The sequence below is a fragment of the Danio rerio genome, chromosome 16 (assembly GCF_052040795.2).
Source record: "Danio rerio strain M-AB ecotype USA chromosome 16, GRCz13ab, whole genome shotgun sequence".
In the NCBI taxonomy this organism is placed as follows: Eukaryota; Metazoa; Chordata; class Actinopteri; order Cypriniformes; family Danionidae; genus Danio; species Danio rerio.
In genome coordinates this window covers 3,324,594-3,346,920 of record NC_141036.1, presented here as the reverse complement: position 1 = coordinate 3,346,920, position 22,327 = coordinate 3,324,594, and the positions used below count along the sequence as shown (strand labels likewise).

Sequence of the window (22,327 nt, the reverse complement as noted above, 5' to 3'; positions counted from 1 at the left end):
ACTGTTAAAATACAGCCCAATATGTTAACAGCATGTGAGCTGAAACAGCTCAGACTAACATTTAGTCAGCGACTAGGCTTGAACCTTGTGAAACCAGGAGTACAAGTCACTATTTAACTCAAACACGATGTTCTTCAGTGAAACATTTAATTATGAAACGACCAATCACCTCTGTTGGAAGCCATTAATTGTCAAATCAATATCACTGGGTTTTACAGTCAAGAGTTTACATCAATAAATAAATATTTAGATCTCAGCTTCGCATTTTATCTAAAGTAGCGTACAACAAACAGCCTGGTCTGCTGGTTTAACACAGAGTGCTGTGCTAGAACAGTTTTCATCCCCTCCCAAAACCGTCATCAGACCCGTGATAGACCTCAGAAATACAGCATTCCACGAGATTCAACAGCACTAGAGGTACAAACCATATTACAGTACATCATCTACACTGTTAAGAAAACAGCATGTGGCAGTCGAATTAGCATTTACAAACAGTGGAGACTGCACTTGTCCTGCATTCAGGTTTACTGCTATGTTATAAATCATTTGCTTCCAACAGTACATCATGTTTTAGTCGCATTGATTTACAGAACGATATTGCTCCAAACCTCTCAAGTCCTTGCAGGATGTCGGTAAACATGTGGACAGCATAATAGATCATCTGTTTTAATGTTGCAGAGTTGTCCTGCTTAAGGCGTCTGTCTTAAACGTCCTAATATTTGAGCCGCTTCTGGAATGAAATGTTAGGATGCGTTTGATTGAACTCTGATTGATGGACTGGTTGTCTTATAGTGCTTCAAGACAATCTGTAAGTGCATTAGTTTTGAGTCTATATGCATTGGATTCCCACAAACAAAGACGACAAGTGTTGCAGCTTCATGAGAGGTTTTCTTTTCATTGGAAAGTGCTTTTTATATATGCATAGAAAAAATCTGCGAGTGTGTGTGTGAGAAATCTGTAACATCGCAATCAAGCCTGAAAAACATGGAGTTCCTCTTCACTGAAGTCCAGCTGTCTGACCAATCTGTGAAAGAATACAATAAGAAAATACATTAATGTTGAAGGTGAGAATCATCTAATAATGCATTTTTAAAATTTACATTTTAATATTTAAATCACCCTTTAAGAGTTTCTTTCCTTGGTTAAACACAAAAGAAGATATTTGGAAGAATGCTGAAAACCAGTAACCATTGACTTCCATTGGTATTTGCTTTTTCTAATCAGCTGATGGTTACATCTTTCCAACATTAATCAAAATATCTTCTTTAATGTTCAACAGGAGAAAGAAACTCAAAGGTTTAAAAACGACCTAAAAGTAAGTAAATAGTGAGTAAATGCTCATTTTAGGTTGAATTATCCTTTTAGTATACTCACTGGCCACTTTATTAGGTACACCTGTCCAACTGTTTGTTAACACAAATTTCTAATCAGCCACATGGCAGCAACTCAATGCATTTAGGCATGTAGACATGGTCAAGACGATCTGCTGCAGTTCAAACCAAGCATCAGAATGGGGATTTAAGTGACTTTGATCGTGGCATGGTTGTTGGTGCCAGACGGGCTGGTCTGAGTATTTCAGAAACTGCTGATCTACTGGGATTTTCACGCACAACCATCTCTAGGGTTTACAGAGAACGGTCTGACAATGAAGAAAAATCCAGTGAGCGGCAGTTCTGTGGGCGCAAATGCCTTGTTGATGCCAGAGGTTTGAGGAAAAGGGCCAGACTGGTTCCAGAAAGGCGACAGTAACTCAAATAAGCACTCGTTACAACCGAGCTCTGCAGAAGAGCATCTCTGAACACACAACACGTCCAACCTTGAGGCAGATGGGCTACAGCAGCAGAAGAGCACACCGGGTGCCGCTCCTGTCAGCTAAGAACAGGAAACTGAGGCTACAATTCACACAGGCTCACCAAAACTGGACAATAGAAGATTGGAGAAACGTTGCCTGCTCTGATGAGTCTCCATTTCTGCTGCCACATTCGAAAAGTAGGATCAGAATTTGACATCAACAGCATGAAAGCATGGATCCATCCTGCCTTGTATCAGCGGTTCAGGCTGGTGGTGGTGGTGTAATGGTGTGGGGGAGATTTTCTTGGCACACTTTGGGTTCATTAGTACCAATTGAGCATCGTGTCAATGCCACAGCCTACCTGAGTATTGTTGCTGACCATGTCCATCCCTTTATGACCACAGTGTACCCATCTCAGACTGGTTTCTTGAACATGACAATGAGTTCACTGTACTTAGATGGCCTCCACGGTCACCAGATTTCAATCCAATAGAGCATGTTTAGGATGTGGTGGAACGGGAGATTCGCAGCATGTATGTGCAGCCGACAAATCTGCTGCAACTTTCCAGTACCTTATTGAATCTCTGCCACGTAGGATTAAGGCAGTTCTGGAAGCAAAAGGGAGTCCAACCCTGTACTAGTAAGGTGTACCTAATAAAGTGGCCGGTGAGTTATGCTTCAAAGATGTAGGTGACTGCTCTCTTTAGTAGATAATTAAAGAATATGTGATGATGATATGATACTGTGGTCTTCAGATAATGCAAAGCAAAGGCTATCAGCAATTTTACAGTCAAAAATAGATTTCCTTAAAGTGTTTAAAGTGTATAATATCTTTTCTTCTGGAGAAAGTCTTATTTGTTTTATTTTGGCTAGAATAAAAGCAGTTTTAATTTTTAAAAATCATTTTAAGGTCAATATTATTAGCCCCCTTAACTCATATTTGTTTTTGATTGTCTAAAGAACAAACCACTGTTATACAATGACTTGCCTAATTACCCTAACCTGCCTAATTAATCAAGTGAAGCCCTTTAATGTCACTTTAAGCTGTATAGAAGTGTCTTGAAGAACATCTAGTCAAATATTATTTACTGTCATCATGGTAAAGATAAAATAAATCAATTATTAGAAATAAGTTATTAAAACTATTATGATTAGAAATGTGTTGTAAAAATCTTTCCATTAAAAAGAAATTGGGGGGGGGGGATGCAGGGGGGCTAATAATTCTGACTTCAACTGTTTAAAAAGAAATGAACTCACTGCACTGCTGACTCTGTAAATCCAGCAGGGCCGCACACGCACACTAAACACTTGGAGTTTTCTGGCCTCTCCAGGAAGTTCTGCAGCATACAAGCATCTATCCGTCCTCTTCTGCCCGTCCACGAGTCTGCAGGCTCTGAGAGAACATGCTGCACCTCAAATCTAACAGAAACAAACACGAGCGTTAGAACGCTAAAGTTCTGCATTGACAGTATCTCCACGTTTAATCAACAAAATTAAGGCTTTTTTTTATTCAAATTGACTCCCCTTTCGTTTTGTTGGGGGCTGTTTTTGCCCCATTGACTTTCTAATATAATAAAATTTTTTGACTACAAGGCCATGACAGTATATAGTCATGCATTCTTGATTGTTGGAGGTTTCCCTTGTTGGGAAAAGTTCAAATGTGTAATTTTTACTGTTGATCTCATTTGGCAGCATTAACCCTTTATTGGGTCCTACTGGGTCCTATCACACACCTGGCAAAATAAGGCGCAAGACCTGTTTGGCGCGATTTGTTGCTATTTTCAGACCAGCGCAACCCTAATTTTCACGTTTTGCACCACTTTGTTTAAATAGCAAATCCATTTGTGCCACTTTGTGGACTCATGGGTGTGCTGGTCTATCACTAGAATAGAGGTGTGTTAAGGCACATTGTTGGCTTGTTGCTATTTTGAGGAACTGAAATAGAGCGCACCATTGACCAACTAAAAGCTGCACTAAATTCCAATGCAGGGCATGTTAGTTATGCACCAAAAATTAAAGGATTTTAATGTTAGAAAAATTATTATTTTCTACATAAGTATAAAAAAAACTTTTTTTAATGCCTAGTTGCAATGCAACTTTTAGTAACAAAAAGTGCAAAAGGGAGCATCAAAATAAAGTCAAACCCAATGAACAGTCACAATATGCAATGTGTTAATGCTACCTTTCCTCTTTTGTACATAATTCATCCAGTTGTGACTGCCAAAGTATGTCTCTCTCCTGCCGGTTGAAGAACATCAGCTTCATTTTTCTAAAAAAAATAAAAATAATAATAATAATAAAATAATAATAATTAGTGTTAGTGTTTATATTATAAAAACATTGGTCCCACTTTATATTAAGTGTCCCTAACTACTATGTACTTACATTAAAAAAATAATAATAAATACAATGTACTTGCTGTGCTTATAATGTATTTGAGAACACTTGTGGTGCTCTTGAGTTGGGATAGGGGTTGGGTTATGGACAGGTTTGGTGGCATGGGTAGGTTTAAGGGTAGGTTAAGGAGTAAGGGAAGGTCAACAGTGTACTTACAAATGTAATCACAAAAGTTAATTACAGATGTAATTACATACATGTATTCAATCAAGCATAAGTACACAGTAAATACATGCATTTACACAATAAGTACATTGTAGCAAACTATTAATTCCTATGTAAGTACATTTTAGTTAAGGCCACTTAATATAAAGTGGGACCAAAACATCTTATATGCAAAAAAACAAACACAAGTATTACTTAATATTCTGTAAGGTTAGAACACCTAGGACTATGCATGTTTTGACTAGGCCTGTCACAATAATCAATATACTGACTTATTGTGCAATACTCAGAGATGAGCTCAATAAGTTTTGTGGTTGACAAATATACTTACAAATCCACAAATAACATTAAAGCCGTTTTACAATGACATTTACATATTAACTTACTGGTGTCAATGTTTACAATTGGACCTAATAGGACATTTAATAGTGCATATACGTAATAGGACATGTACATTTTTTACATCAAATTATAGAACCTAAATAACCATAAGAATGCTACGTAATTTAACGTGTTTATGGCTGTTTACACTATCATGCTGTTATACTGTATAATCATTATATAATCAGTGACATAAAATGATCTCAAAATGACAATAATGTCGCTTATAGCAACAATTTCTGTGACAATATATCACACAACTGTAAAGGAAGCAAAACATGAATTAAACTAGGACAGAAACTGAATGTTTGATTAGATTTTTAATTATTTGTTGTTGTTTTTTTACTTTATCTCTGCAATGACTCAACCTATTAATAAAGCCATCTGGAATGGCAAAGAAAGCGTTCAGCAGGACTCCCAGAGTTCATTAAGAGTCTTTGTGTTCATCTTCAGTGCCTCCTCCTTCATCTTACCCCAGACATGCTCAATAATGTTCATGTCTGGTGACTGGGCTGGCCAATCCTGGAGCAGCTTGACCTTCTTTGCTTTTAGGAGCTTTGATGTGGAGGCTGAAGTATGAGGAGCGCTATCCTGCTGGAGAATTGTCCCTCTCCTGTGGTTTGTAATGTAATGGGCAGCACAAATGTCTTGATACCTCAGGCTGTTGATGTTGATCATCCACTCTGCAGATCTCTCGCACGCCCCCATATTAAATGTAACCTTAAACCATGATTCATCAGAAAAATCCACCTTCTGCCACTTTTCCAAATGATCAACTAGAAGTTATTATTTGTTGCTCTTACAACTGAGATCCATGACAAGACTTTTGTCAGGTATTGTATGTGTTACAGACCTGATCACTGTGAATTCCTGCAGGGCCAGCCGGATGAGACGAGCCATGGGTGTGAATCCTGTGCCCGCTGCTAACATGTAGAGATGAGTGACATCCCGTAGGACTCGCAGAGTAAGGGAGCCTTCAGGGCCTCCTACAGACAGGGACGCTCCTGGAGCAAAAAACATCACATCACACAGTACTATTAACATTACCGCAGTTCATGCTTTTAATGACTATTTTACATGAAAACCATCTAATATTCAATATATATATATATATAAACATTAGGCTTGGGCGGTATCCAAATTTTGACACTGTCAAACCTCCTCCCTATTTTACCCCGGTATCCGGTATTACCGTGCATAATAAAAAAAATATGACGAAAGGCTCAGACAGTGTCACCAAAGTGTTGGCTTGTGCCTAAACCATTCAGAAACTGAATACCGTATATGCGACCTGAGGTTCACGGTCAGCTGTTTGTCTTGTTCGTATTAGAGATCTGCGTGAGACGGACGCACGCACGCACGCACACACAGAGCGAGAGAGAGATGCACAGCACCACGCACTCTCTCTCTCTCGCTCTGTGTGTATGTGTGTGTGTGTGTGTGTGTGTGTGTGTGTGTGTGTGTGTGTGTGTGTGTGTGTGTGTGTGTGTGCGCGTTTCGGAATAAAGCGCGGGAGCGGTCGGTAACGTAAAAGGGAGCGGTTGCGCGGTATCACTCCCGAGCGATCGAGCATACACGCATCCACATGTGTGTGTGTGTCTCTCTCAATTCACTTCAATTCAATAATTGCTTTATTGGCATGACAAATGTTACAAATGTATTGCCAAAGCAGTTATAAAGTAACATATATAACAAAAACAGTACTAACAGTAAATAGTAGTAGTAGTAAAAAAAGAAAAATGTAATAAATAAATAAATATTTACATATAATAATTAAACAAAATATCAACAATACATCATATTCTATATATCACATTAATATTCAATACATATTATTATTATTATTCAACATATATTATTCATACAAATCAATACAAAAAATAGATCAGAATGAACTGTACATTTAACAATCAACAATTTAGGATAAAACAGTAATAAAAACAATAATAATCAGTATATTAACAATGATTCATTTATAATCATCTATGTGTGTGTGTGTGTCTCTCTCTCTCTCATTCACACACACACACACACACACACACACACACACACACACACACACACACACACACATACACACACACACACACACAAACACACACACAAAGAGAGAGCACCAAGCGACACACAGACAGCATGCTCTTATTTACACACACACACAAACTGCAGGTGACTTGGTGCGCGACTCGAAATCTTACCTCGCCTCTCTCTCTCTCTCTCCACACTCACGCATACGCATTTGTAGGGATTAAATAAATATTTATTATTTAATACTTGTCTCCTATTTAAGTGCATTGTTTTTATGACGGTATAACGGTATTGAAACTGACACCGTTGCTATTTTTAGATCTCGCAGTGTACCATATTATCGTATTACCACCCAAGCCTAATATATATATTATTAATTATTATTATTATTATTATTATTATTATTATTATTAATTATATATTATTATTATATATATGTGTGTGTGTGTGTGTGTATATATATATATATAATTTTCTATTTATATATTTTTTAATCGCAAAATTGTCAGCAAATTTCTGGAATTACCACCACAAAATCAGTCATTTTTGTTGCAAAAAAAATACAAAAAAAACTGAAAAACAAGGGGGTCTGCATTAATTAGAAATGAATTAATTTCTAGAAAACTGGAAAATATTTCAATCTCATTTGCTGTGTTGTTTTTCCATCAACAATGTGAACCACAATGAAGAAGTGTTTAGACATTCTCCTCTGAATGCAACCTCGAGCCTTCTGTCCTTCTGGAGATTTGCCAGATTATACTTTTCCTAAATAAAATGCAAGGCAATCCCAGCTTATGCTAAATTGCGAATGCTATACTATGTTGATTTTTCATTCAGCCCTACTTAATTCCCTTCATGTTCACACGCTCTCAACTGGCCAAAACCACAGGTATCGGGACACAGTCACAGTTTCCTTCTTTAAAGAGAAGAAGTACGAACCAATAGGAAGGTTGGCGATGTGCGGGGTCAACACTCCATCCGGATAGACCTTTATCATGAGATGTATGTCTGAGCCCACTTCAGCACTGGACTGTGAGGGAGGTATTAGCATCTGATCCACTGCTGTGTAGGGTTTCACAACATCCGTACCTGCTCATCCAAACACACAAAAATGAAATGAAATTGTCAACTAGCGCTGCACAATATATCGCTTCAGCATTGATATCGCAATGTGAGCATTCGCAATAGTCACATCGCAAGATATGCAGTGTTGATGGTGGATTATAATTCATCGTTTGCATGCATTTTTTTAGGCTTGTGACTGTATGAGGTTTTTAAAAACATTCAGGCATTAGAAATTGTACCAATTGTAACCTTAATATTGATTAGTTGTGTTAAATTATTTATACAACAAAGACTATGTAGTGTTATTTTACATTTGATTATTCAATTAATGTATACCTGAATACTGATCGACTATAAGCTGACCAACGAGCGATCTGCTGATGAATTGACTGATTTAAAATGCTTAATAATGATTAAATTTATTAAATTATTTATACAACAAAGACTATGCAGTGTTATTTTACACTTGCTTATTTAATTAAAGTATATCTGAATACTGTTTGACTATTCTGTTCCATTTCCCGCTAACATTTGAGCGCTTTACACTTGGCTTAACAGCACTTTACATTGGCTGTTTCTCAATTCCAAGAACGCAGAGAACGGACTTGCGTTCTTGTGGAGAGCGGTCTTGCCACGTGTCCTCGGAAGAACGAACTCAGGAGACCGCGAGGGCAGAGAATGCGCCCTTGAGAAATGGGATGCTGCGTTCTTCCTGATGGTCATGTGACCTTTACGTGTTTTAAATGGAAATTATTTAAACATTACAGCACTCATACAACGATTTATTGTTTCCCCCCTCATCAAAATATATACTTTGCATAAAAACATTATAAATATACTCTGCACAATATAAATAAAACAGATTTTAATACGAATTTCAACAAACAAACACCCTTAATGTGTTTATTCCTTTATTAAGATGTTCATGTTAATGTTTACTTTCACCGTTTCATTTAGGGAAACTCCTGAGGTAAATAAGTCATATCTCTGAACCTTATTAATAAATCTAAATAAAATGCTGCGCTTCCCACCTCCAGTCGCAATGACTTCTGGGACTTCCAGAGCGAGTTCGGTGCTCAAGTCTGCATCAGTGCGTCCTCGATATCAAGATCACATCCGGGAAGTTTCACGCGTCCTCCGTACTTGCGGTCTTGAGTATTGGAACTGAGCAGCTGATGATGACGTTGCACGAGAACACGAGGACGCAAGACCGCTGAAGAACGCATATTGAGAAACAGCCATTGTGTTCATGTGCTCAACAGAAATGACTGTGATTGGCTGTGCAGGTCATCAGTTCACCAAACTCACCGCTGTTTACTGAGTGTCACCACAGATACGAAACGACTTTAAGATGCTCCTGTTCAACAGCGCACAAATGTTAGCAGGAAATGGACGCTTTTAAAATGTAAGTATTGACTGCTATCAAATTCCAGTATTGTGACAACACTACAATATATATAGCAGAATAACAAAACATCGCAATGTTCAAATTTTCCAATATTGTGTCAGCTGTTCTTCAATCAGCAGAACAAGTGATGTGTGAAATAGTCACGTATTACCCTGGACAGACGTTTTGAGGTAGACGTGTCTTCCCACAGGAACTTGCATACGTGACCCTGGAGGAAGCTGCAAACGCAAGAGCTGCGTGTTGTGTGTGACGTCTGTTTTCGAAAGCAGCACACACTCCCTGTAGAAGAGCCCTGTGACAAAACAAATGCTATTACACAAAGTATCAAAGGTGCTGTTTGTAGGTTTTTGACTCTTCTAAAGCAAATAAAAAATAGCATGATGTGTCTGCAGATATTTAAGAAACATGGGCATTCTTGTTTACCTGAAAAAACAATGCTGAAGACAGATATTCTGCTTTGAAAATGTGCATTATGTGATGAAACGGCTGTGTTTGTTTTGGTTATTTAACCCGCCCAATGCCAGTTTAGCCAATTATATTTCAGCAGCCCGGGTTGCTTTGTAAAAACTGCATATTTTATTCATTCAGGAAGGGTCTCAAAGCATGCATATGTGACTGAAATGTGACCTCCGGTGGACAGTATGTTACGTCCCGTAACTGTTTTATTTTTGTTTCTATATTGCAGTTTTTCTCCTTTGTTTTCTGATTTCTTTTGTTTACAGATTGATGCCACCTGAGTCCAATCTGCACAGCTAATCTATTGGGCTATAAAGGCTGGCTGCAGCCGACCAGAAGGACCAGATACCAGGGGCTTCTGACTTCTAGTTGTTTCATGTTTATAATGTGAACCAAGTTGCTGGTATGAGTAAGGGCCTACTCACACTATGCCATCCGTACCGTGCCCAGGCCCGTTTCCCGGATCGTTTGAGAAGTGTGAGTGCGCTGAATTGGGCTCAGGCACGGTTCACTTGGCCGGCCCTGGCCCGGTTGGAGGAGGTGGGCCTGAGCGCGGTTCACTTGGGCTTTGGCACGGTACGTTTGTAGTGTGAGTGCAAAACACGCTAAAGCCCGAAACTGAAAGCGAAACGTGACTTTTAAGGGAAGTCTCGATTCACATGGATTTATTAATAATTCTACTGTTCAGTGAACGCAAACTGTCGTAGTTTATTAAAGACCCAAACCCCTCACTGCACGACAGCTGCGCGGCTTCAGCAGACCTCCTCATTCCTGCAGCACGAGAGCAGGATGATTATGAGCGCCAAAAGTGCCGGTTCTGTTCGGCGAAATATCTGACTGCGTGTCACCGCATCCCTAAGGACTGTTTGGCGAGATATGACTGCATGTCACTGCATATTAAATGACTTAAACGATATCACTAGAGAAATCTCCACTGTGCTACTGGGTGAGAGCGCTTCTCACTGAACAGTGCAGAATCGATGACAGAAGCGTGCCCAGGCCCGATTGTGGTGTGAGTGCTTTGGCCCGGTTCGGGGCAACTGTACCTAGTGTGAGTACGGCCTGAGGCGTGGGGTGTCTTTTATTTTAAAACCTTTTTCTCCTGTTTTAGTGGGTAAGCAGGGAGAAATGGAAGTAATATGTATTTGCTTTCTTTTGGAAATGTTTATTTTGTTAGATAAGTTAGTTTGTCTTAAATTAGTTATTGGCTATTTTGTTTGTTATTTTTGGACCCCCATATCCTGAGGTATTATTTTTGTTTTGTATTGTTTCTTTAAAATTTAAGATATATTATTTCATTTGATCAGACAATTAATCAATGGTTGCCTGATGGTGATCAGAATATTAAGAAGGTGTTGACTGTTGATTCTGGGTCTGGAAGCGCTTCTCTCCCATCTTCCTTCATTTGTTCGTTCCTAGCTGTGTTTTTACCTCTAGATTTAAGTGGGAACATAACAAGTAGCAGACTCAGAGTTTGACATGAGGTGGTTATTAATTAGCAAATATTATAAATATTACGAAGGTAAACATTTAGTGTAGGCATGGGCTGGTATAAGATTCTGATGGTATGATAAGCTTGGATAAAAATATCACGGTTTCATAGTATTTTGATTACTGCTCTAATATATGTGCTTTTTAATTGTTTTAAATTATTTTTTCCTCTTTGAACACAATATATGTAATTTTAAGAAATATTTATAGTATTTTGGAGCAGTAAACATGTTGGGCTAAACCATTTAAATTAATCATTGACTTCTGCCGTCTTCGTTAGTTTCGAAAACATAGGTTTCTTTACAATTTGAAATGACATCTTTGGAAATATTTTCTGCTGGAGATACTGCTGGCTTAAAAAAAAAAAAAAGAAAAACATGACTAAAAAATCTTACCCATACCTTAGGAATGGTATAGCAGAAAATGTTGCCGGTTTTAAAACCTTTTTAAAAGCTTTTCCAAACCACAGTATACCTTGAAAGCAGTTATCGTCTCTAATTTCGTGACCAGGTTACAAAGTAATGATGAAGAATCCCTGTTTTACACTGGGTCACAGTATTAAAGTTTAATTTCAAACGATTTTTTTTTTCAAGATCTGAGGTGAAATATCTGCTGCTGCTTTCAGTAGTATGGCAATAAATGTCATGTAAAATGGCATTCAAACTCACATTATTAGCATTTACACTGAATAAAGCACATGAGGTCTATCTGAGGTGATCATTGTCAGTTTTCTGTTGTTCAGCAGCAAGAAAAAGTAAAATAATAAATTTATAAAATTTATAAATAAATAAAATTTATATTTTAGGTGTTGGTTATAACAAAAACTCCTTTTAACATGGAGAATATTCCTTCTATTGCCTGCCATTGCTTTTATAAAGAACACGATTTAAATCAGCCTTTAGGCTCGACTGTCGACTCTCTCCTCTTGGTCCTCATTCTGTCAACCTGCGCTTGCCTAGTTACTTAGTTCAACCACTGGGTGTCAAACTTACATAATGCACCTTTAACTATCCGCTTGTTAAGTGGTGACGTGTTTGTGATGTATGTAATACTGTTTCCGGGTCCAAGCCACCATTCATTTGAGTGGAGAAATCATTGGTTTATGATCACGTTTTATTCCTATCACAAATTAAAGTTAATTTTATATAAAGTCATAGTGTACACAACAATCTCTGGGCTTGCTGCATAACAAATACCAAAAATTTAACAACTTATAAAAGAAATGAATCACTTTCTGGCCATCGGATATTTGGCATGGACATATATACTGCGATCGTGATTTTCGAAAGCATTAAATCACTTTGTAAACGTTTATATATCACCATTTCATGAGTCTCCCCATTCAGTTGAATAGAGCACTTGGACCCAGAAGCCGCTTTGCGTGACGTCACACTTGACAAGCGGATAGTTAAGATTAACTAAACTAACTTAAATAATCTACTGCAATTCGTTTTTATTATGGTGCTTGTTTGATATTGTTGCTAAAAGACACTAAAATGCTCTGACATCAAATCCGGTTTGAAGTATAAAATAAACGCAATGAGAAAGAAGTTATATACGATGCTCAACATATATGAGTTCCCTCTTTTACAAATCTCTTATTTAGATGAATATTTACTATAGGAAGCTTTATAATATTATCATGTGCATATACATTCGATTAGTCAATACTGAAGCCAAATCTGGAGCTCATCTAACAAAACAACTTATGACAACGGTCCAAAATTAGCACACCCAAACTTATGTTAGGAAAAAATATGAAATAAAAAAAACAAATAAGAGCAAAACTCGAGAGAATCAAAAAATGTATAACATTTTGTTGATTTGTAATATTTTTCCAGTATTTCACATGAATTTACATGTATTATCGTTTCTATTTCTAAAGATGTTTGGTGACTAAAATATTATTTTCATAAATATATCAGTTTAATAAATCTGTTTTGTTCAAATGCACCAAAATATATCACCAATATTCACTGAAAAATGGATAAAAATATTCGCCTCACAGCAAGAAGGTTGCTGGTTCGAGCATTAGCTGGGTCAGTCGGCATTTCTGTGTGGAGTTTGCATGTTCTTCCCGCATTCATGTGGGTTTACCCACAGTCCAAAGACATGCACTATTGGTGAATAGGGTAAGCTAAATTGTCCGTAGTGTATGAGTGTGTATGGGAGTTTGCATGTTCTTGAAAAATCAGGTTTGCAACTCACCTCGATCTTTACATTGAATGAATGTGTCATGGTGTTCAAGCGATTGCCCCAACTGCGTCCACTTTTCTTTGACGGATTTGCGCAGGCACAACTGAACCTTTCCAACAGAGTGGGCTGTCTGCACTATTAGTAGAGGAAAACAGAGAAGCACTTATATTATTGATGTGCCTATCCATACAGTTGAAGTCAAAATTATTCGTCCTTTTGTGACTTTGTGTCTTCAAATATTTCCCAAATGATGTTTAACTGAGCAAGAAATTTTTCACAGTATTTCCTATAATATTTTTTTCTTCTTGAGAAAGTCTTATTTGTTTTATTTCGGCTAGAATAGCTGTATAGAAGTGTCTTAAAGAATATCTAGTCTAATATTATTTACTGTCATCATGGCAAAGAGAAAATAAATCAGTGATTAGAAATTAATTATTAAAACTATTATGTTTAGAAATGTGTTGAAGCAATCTTTCCGTTAAACAGAAATTGGGGAAAACATACACAGGAGGGCTAATAATTCTGACTTCAACTACATTTTAAAAGTGATAGTTCACTCAAAAACAAACATTGTCATAATTTACTTAATCTGAACACAGTGGGTTGCTGGCACCCATCGCCTTCAATAATACTTTTTCCTACTATGAGTGCCAGCAACCAGCATTCTTCCAAATATCTTCTTTTTGTGTTCAAAAAAATACTTAAAAATCCCTTAAAAATAACCAAAATAAATAAAGTATTCATGAGCAATATCCCACTTGTAGCAGTGCGATATGGCTGTATATCAGCACAGGTGGGAGGTATATGTTGGTTCGAAACTGCAGGCCAAGTGCTTTAGTGTCCAACCATTGACTATATACAGCCATATTGCACTGCTACGAGTGTGATATTGTGTTTATACAACAGCTCGACGACATAATTGTGTATATAAAAAAGAAAATCAAACACGAGTCTCAAAACCCTTTTGTAAGAGGAACTACTTTCTTCCGCCATTCATTCATATCTGCAGCTGATAGCTACTTCACCAACGTCACTTAAGAGTGACTATTTGAATGATTCTCTAGCGTAATGTCTAAAGTGATGACAAAACAGCTCACATTTTAAGATTATAAGGCTAAACAGCATGAAATGCCATCAATCTAGAGCAGGGGTCACCAATCTCGGTCCTGGAGGGCCGGTGTCCCTGCAGGGTTTAGCTCCAACTTGCCTCAACACACCTGCCTGGATGTTTCAAGTATACCTAGTAAGATTAGCTTGATTAGCTTGTTCAGGTGTGTTTGATTAGGGTTGGAGCTAAAATCTGCAGGACACCGGCCCTCCAGGAACAAGTTTGGTGACCACTGGTGTAGTGACAGTTCCCAGTATTTTCTGTTGTAATCGGGAGATCACAATAATTAACCCTGAAAAAGCCAAAGCAAAGCAAACACCAGCAGATTACTATGGTATAAATACAGCACTACAACATACAAAAAAGAGGGATCGACTAAGAATGTCAGCTAATATACAATGATTTAATCAAGTTACAAGTTTTTCCTCCCCTAAGCACTTATTATGCGCCCTCTATCGCCCTCTTGCGGTGGAACGTCAACTGTCTTTGCTCTGCTCAGTATGACAGGCTGATGGCCATGCACTGTAATATCCTTAAAAATAAACGGCATAGCTGCAATCTAAACAACTAAATTCTTGCCTAAAAAATCCCCAAAAGTACATGATGTTGTCCAACAGCTGCAATATTTGTCAAACTGTAGTGAGTTTATTGATTCGATGTCTCTCTATGTGGGCGGAGTAATACAGAAGGGTGAGATGGCTGTACAGTTATCAGCCAATCAGATTCGAGAACCAGACAGAACTGTTGTATAAATAACAATATTATTAGATGATACAGTTGTACCCCCACAGTGCTTTTCACACACAAGAAGTCTGATCTACTTTGGCAAACTACTCACCATCAACATGATCTTGAACTCTACTGGACAGGCCTGAAACAGAAAGAGTTTAATAAACCTTTAATAAACTTCAGATTTGTCATTTAAAACATTCAGAGTGTTCTGGGAAGGTAAATCTGACCTAAACTTACCCAAAGTAAATCTAATGTAAACTATGTTCAACCTTGTTTAAAAGCACTGATGAAATATGCGCATATTTTAATCAACCATGTATGTCGGATTGAACATAAGCACTAATATTAGGACTTTTTTAACGTGGAAGCACATAAACATAAAAATACAATCTGTATTAGGCAAAATACTATAGATTTTACAAATTATATGTTAAATATACATTAAACAGCACACATATAAAAGGGGCCCAATTCTGAGCCTAGTGGAACACCTTTATTTAGGGAAGGGTGATATGTTATTATCTGCCATTTACAGCTGAAGTCAGAATTTTTCGCCTGTGATTTAAATGTTTAAATATTTCCTAAATTATGTCTAATAGGAAAAGGAAATTTTCACAATATTTCCTATAATATTTTTTCTTCTGGAGAAAGTCTTATTTGTTATATTTCGGCAATAGTAAAAGCAGATATTAATTTTTTAAAAACCATTTTAAGCTCAATATTACTCGCCCCCCTAAGCAATATTTGTTTTCAATTATCTACAGAATGAACCATCGTTATACAATGACTTGCCTAATTAACCTAGTTAAGCTTTTTAATTGTCACTTCAAGCTGAATACCAGTATCTTAAACAATATCTGGTAAAATATTATGTAAGAATGGGTTTTAACCACAGCGGTTCGAACTGTAGTTCTGCCGAATGACTAAAAAGTAACAGTATTAATGGTAAAAAACTGTACATTTCTACTCAAACCATTCTTCTGCAATCTCATACCAAAAACGGAAATAAGGGCAGTATTAATAGCTATAAATGTGGGAGAGCGTTGAAATTATGTGATTGTATTATAATGCAATTTGAAGCAATTAAGTGTTGATGTTAAATCAAAAGCAATTCACAAATACTTGAAAATGAAATGATTTAATGACAATAACTTGCTATGGTTACAACTGATTTAAGTACAAATAACTGTATAAAATGATAAAATATGAAATGATAAGACATATGATATTAATTGTACCCAGCTTAAATGTAAAATTAAAGTTAACAGAGGTAGAAGGAGAGACACAGGTGGAGGGAAAGAGAGAGACAAAGGCTGCGTCCGAAACCGCCTACTACTCAGAAGGTACTACTCGGCCGTTAGAAAAGTACGCTCTATACAGTATGAATATGAAAAGTATGAACTGAATTCGGACGTACTACATCCGCCATTTTGTCATGGTCACGTGACCTACCTGCGTCAGTTGCGTCGCTTTACACCCATTCATGAATTCGATCGCGGGGCATCATGGGATAGCGCTGCAGGCATGGGATGCAAACTCTTGAATCTCACCGGAAGTAGTGAGTCATCCGGGTACTTCTCGCCTACTGATTCTCGAATTCTATGAATTCAGACGTACTACTCGACTCGCATACTGATTTTAGCGTACTATATAGTATGGAAGCATGCGGTTTCGGATGCAGCAAAAGAGAGCAGGCCCAGAAGTTAACCTGATTGCAGTAGTGTCAGAGAAGATAGACTCTAGAGGAGGAGAATAGCAGAGCAGGAGAGAAACAGACCGGGAAAAGACAGGTCAGGAAAAGAGAGAGAGCAGAGTTTTACACCTATTTTGTATCTTTCTTGACCATGTGACTAAAGCCCAAATATTGAGACATTCAAACTGACCAATCAACATGTGACCACATCATAGGGTTGTAACGGTATGAATTTTTTACGGTATGATAATCGTCTAAAACAATACCACGGTTTGACGGTTTCGCGGTATACGGTTACAAATGTTACAAAATAATAGAACAGTGAAGCAAATTTGACTTTTTCCAAATAATATATTTTTAGTTACTATAAACAACACCACTTACAATGAACAAATAAAAATAATAAAATAATAAATAATGTGTCAAAGTCCAAATAAAGTCCAAATAAACATGGTGCAAATCCTCAGTAAAAAATAGATATAAATATTTACTATACTATAAATAGTTACATAACGAAACTAGATTCAATATGGAACATCCTTAGGTTTTATGTGCCAGCATGGATATGGTTGTCTATCGATATGGATTTGGATATGGTTGTCTGCAATGCAGACAAGCAGCTGCATCTTCATTTGCGTCTTTTGAAAACAGCAAGAGCAGCAGTTCGTCTTTGCTGTGTCACTGTTTTGTCATGTTTCTGTGCTGCTGTGCATGCAAAAGTACTTAGTATGAGAATTATTTCATGCAAAACTTTTTTTTTTTTTGCGTTTTATTTAGCCGCGCATAAATGTATGCCTATCTCTCATTCCGTGTTGTTCAAAAAGCTTGGTCCACAAACAAAAGCGAAACCTATGCTTATTGGTTGTGATATAGCGAGTTTGAACCAATCTGGGCATGGAGGAGGGACAATGCATCAATGTATCATGTCTGATTTGTCCGGAGACACAGTGACGAGCGTTTCTTTGTCAAATCAGCGTTGTCAAATGTTGATGACGTAACCGCACTGATTCCGGAGCCTCTGAAAGTCCGCGAATGTTATGTGATACAGCACTGGAAAGCTGAGATTCTCTTCTTTATGCCAATCTTTGAATTGTATGAATCGGATCAGCGGATCAAAAGTTATTAAACATTTAAGAGCAATACTTATTTTTAGCCGCGGGCGGCTGTCTCTGTCTTTAAGGGTTAAAACCGTTGATATGCAATTGTTCATGGTATGATAATCGTGCACGTTCAAATCGTGGTAAACCGTCATACCGGTATATTGTTACAACCCTACCACATCATAAAACCCCCATCAGTATCTGCCTTTGGAGTCAGTATGGACCTTCTTGAGTCAAAAAGACATGTTTTGTCATATAATGCGCATGATAATTCAGCCTCTTACAATTATGTACTGTCACGATGGCAAAGATAAAAGAAATCAGTTATTGGAAATGAGTTATTAAATCTATCATGTTCAGAAATGTGTGTCTAAATGTGTTAAAAATGTGAAATCTTCATTCTGCTAAACAGAAATTGGGGGAAAATATACAGGAGGTAATAATTCAAGAGGGCTAATAATTCTCTACATATACAGTGCTGAAGTCATTGCATACAGAAATTGAAAACACTTGTAAACAATGTATGGCTGGAGAAATGCAGAAAGACTCACGCCAGTAGAGAAGGTACGACATCCTGCCCAACAGCATCTCTACTCTGAGATTATCATCCTGTAGATCCACCACTGCACAGCCGGCGCTGGGAATCTGCGATAACAAAGACACTTGTTTGACATTAATGTTGTTTTAATTACTATTTTTGTTTTCTATTACTTTCTACAAGAGCTGTGCAATATATCGCAAAACTATCATTATCACGATAACAGCATATAAAATGTGTATCTAGCATTTCTGAAAAGATCTCCGTCCACACTATACCGCTGAAAACGCACATCGGGTGACCACACACACATACCCACACAAACACTGTCAATGCACTGCAGTGTATGCATGCATTTGAGCTCAAGCTTTCAGCGGGTGCTTTGCGCACAAAATCCCAGAGAGCAGAAGACGTCGGACAGTTTATCAAGGACGTACCGCTGGATCGCATCTCACTATAGGTGTTAAACGTGATATTTATTCAATCTTGTCTCTATCTAACAACTCTTCAGTCTTTTGAATCTATCACGTAACGCGTCACAGCATCAGTACACTGCTTCAATCTTTCGCTTTTACACTTATACTTAGTAATTTTAGTGTAAACCTCAGATACTGTTGGTTGGATCCTGTTGGTGGTACAGCTTTTTACCAAACAAATTTATTGACGCCATTATATTGACACGGATCACTCTGCCTATTCATGCCAGAGTCCAGTTAGTGTGTAACTTATCTTTATGTATGATTTGGTTATGGGTAAAACTAAGACCAGTAGGTCAGGTAGTTGAAATGGTAGGCTACTCGTAATTAATCTGTTATGAATTAATTAATTATTCATAAATAATTAATTCACCGCTGCCTACGAAGTCGATACCATCATCCATCATGATGTTTTACATTAGGCATCGTGTGATGCCAAATTGGTCAACATCTCCCAACCCTAGCGTGAACCGTTTTTTAGACTGAAAATGTCATTAATTAGATCTGATAAATAACTTTAACCTGTTTATTTTAATATCATTACATAAATAAATTATTTAAAACATAAATAAAACAATAAATTGTCATTTTTCTAGGGGAACTGTTTTGTCGTAAGTCAGTAATCCCCAATCTTTTTATCCCCCTTTTAGACCGGTTAACACCTGACAATTTTACCATGGCCCAATGGGGGAGGGGAATGCACTCAACTGCGTGCACCTGGAAGGTGTGAGCGCATTGTGCCACATGCGCGTCACTCCCAATATGAAAATAAAGATTTGTTTTAAATATCCATTGGCAATAACAAACTTGCACGCAGAAAAGCCGTGATATGTGAACAGCCCCTAGAGTCGCCATCATTTGCGATCTCCGGCAGTTTATCTTCTTGCACAGACATGCTGGATTCACCTGATTTGTTGACAAATGGGTTGTGGCATTCCTTGGCAGTCTCTGTGGGTCCTTCACTGGGTCTTTTACTCTTCCAGTTTCCAAAGAAGTCTGCTTCTTACTCATTTTGCTAGCTTGTGCGTTAAATTTTGGCGCTCAAATGACCGAGATGGGGCATCGCGGTGGCGGAGTGGGTAGCGATGTTGCCTCACAGCTAGAAGGTCGCTGGTTCGAGCCTCAGCTGGCTCAGTTGGCATTTCTGTGGAGTTTGCATGTTCTCCCCGCATTTGTGTGGGTTTCCCCCACAGTCCAAAGACATGCACTATTGGTGAATAGGGTAAGCTAAATTGTCCGAAGTGTATGAGTGTGAATGAGTGTGTATGGGTGTTTCCCAGTGTTGGGTTGCAGCTGGTTGGGCTGCGTAAAACATATGCTGGATGGGTTGGTGTTCATTCCGCTGTGGCGACCCCTGATTAATAAAAGGGACTAAACCAAAAAGAAAATGAATGAATAAATGACCGAGAGGTAACCGGAAAAAAAAAAGATTGTTTTTCAAAATAAAAGACATTTCAAAATAAAAGATAGTTCAGACTTAGATAATTAATAAAATGGAAATAATTAATGATTTCTTGTGTGGCCCGATACCAATTGACCAATGAACTGGTACCGCTCCGCAGCCCGGGGATTGGGGACAACTATCGTAAGAAATGCATTATCAATAGTTTCTACTTCATGAAAATGAGCTACACTGACCTTTCGCTTGGTGTAAACAACAATATTAACAGTGCCATCTGTCTGGAACCAATCATACCTAAAGAGGAAGAAACAAATCACATACAAGAATCAGCCAGCGTCAGTGATACATTTTATTATTTTTGATTTTGATTTAAATATTATATATTATATATATATATATATATATATATATATATATATATATATATATATATATATATATATATATATATATATATATATATATATGATATCATTTTAGGTAGTATTTTGACACTTCTGTTATTCAGCAATGTTTAATATTTACAGTAATTTTACTTTTTGGATAAGATTGCAATGATTATAGTTCATTTGATACCAAACCTTTAATTATCATTTATAAGGAATTTATAAAGCATGAATAGTCCTCACTTTAAATTAGGTCACAAAACTAGATGAAGTTGAGTTAATAAAACATTTGTTAACATACATAGTTAACTATTAATATATGCCTAAATAATAAGAATTATAAATGTTGATTTCAATAGTTTATTAATCGTTTACTAACTCATTCTGAATGATCCTTAAAACCCTCAACTACTCTTAAATACAACTGGTTTGTAAATAACGCAATACTTCATTTAGTAATGAAAAATTTATCATTAACAAAGTATGAAAGTACAATTATTAAGCACATTATACATGTGGTTGTAAGTCAAGAATAGAGCATTTGTAGCTGCAGTTATAAACTGCTTACTAACGCTTATTAATGTAGAGTTACTGCCAAACAGATAATGAATTCACTAGATGCTAATGCTCAGTAAATGACTCATATATGTAGTTATTATAAAGTGTTACCAAAAAGGCTCATTTCAAAGCCCTTCACTAGACCTTTACTAAAGATTAAATAGAAACTAAATCAAACAGAGCATTCAGACGTGTGGCAGGCCAGTTTAATTGTTATATTTATGTATACAGATGAAATTGAACCATACCGAGGACGATGGTCTTTGGCAGGAAGAGGAGCAGATAAAGGCTCTGGTCTTAAAGATGGAGGCGCAGATAAACCTAATATGAAGAAAACAATACATATACTTAATAACCAGCAGAGTAAGACATAACATAATTGCTTACTCAGCATTTCCAGTTAAAGTCAGAATTATTCGCCCTCCTGTGAATTTTCAAATATTTTCACAGTATTTGCTATAATATTTTTTTCTTCTGGAGAAATGTCTTATTGGTTTTAGTTTGGCTAGAATAAGAGCAGTTTTTATTTATTTTAATCATTTTAATATTATTAGCCACCTTAAGCAATACTTGTTCTCCATCAAAAAACAATGATTTGCCTAATTACCCTAACGTGCCTAATTAACCTAGTTAAGGCTTTAAATGTCACTTTAAGCTGAATACTAGTTTCTTAATGGGCACCTATAGTGAAAAATCTAATTTCAATTAATATTTCAAGAAGCCGATGTAGCATATCATATCACTTACATTCCCGCATAAAACATGCTTTCTAGTGTGAAAATGTTGCGCAATTTTTATCAAATTCATTAAGCAATGGAAGATCAAGCTGCATGTGCTGTGGCCTTGCTCCACTTAATTTTCCAATGTGTCCATATGTCTGAAATATTCTAAAGCAGCAATACTGTTTTGCATTGTCATATAAGATTCCCGCTTATATATATATATATGTGCATTA

General features: G+C 37.0%; 2 protein-coding genes across 11 annotated transcripts in view; both read right to left on the bottom strand.

Moving 5' to 3' along the window:
- limd1a (LIM domains containing 1a) overlaps positions 1–22,327 on the bottom strand; it is a 179,417-nt gene that overhangs the window by 75,797 nt on the left and 81,293 nt on the right. The gene's annotated exons all lie outside the window — the stretch shown is intronic.
- The window catches only part of cyb5r4 (cytochrome b5 reductase 4), a 32,307-nt gene continuing 10,110 nt past the window's right edge, over positions 131–22,327 (bottom strand). For 8 of the 10 annotated variants that reach the window (XM_087285757.1, XM_087285759.1, XM_087285760.1 and 5 more), the window contains 11 exons: positions 21,621–21,693; positions 20,665–20,722; positions 18,564–18,657; positions 15,326–15,358; positions 13,392–13,514; positions 9,388–9,528; positions 7,703–7,852; positions 5,589–5,739; positions 3,975–4,061; positions 3,050–3,211; positions 131–1,024 (listed from right to left, as the gene is read on the bottom strand). In XM_087285757.1, coding sequence (XP_087141883.1) covers positions 970–1,024; positions 3,050–3,211; positions 3,975–4,061; positions 5,589–5,739; positions 7,703–7,852; positions 9,388–9,528; positions 13,392–13,514; positions 15,326–15,358; positions 18,564–18,657; positions 20,665–20,722; positions 21,621–21,693 — 1,127 coding nt within the window. In that variant the 3' untranslated portion in view covers positions 131–969. Of the gene's footprint in view, positions 1,025–3,049; positions 3,212–3,974; positions 4,062–5,588; positions 5,740–7,702; positions 7,853–8,097; positions 8,400–9,067; positions 9,529–13,391; positions 13,515–15,325; positions 15,359–18,563; positions 18,658–20,664; positions 20,723–21,620; positions 21,694–22,327 lie in introns of those variants that run through there. The other 2 variants (XR_015510482.1, XR_015510483.1) reach the window with 1 other exon arrangement.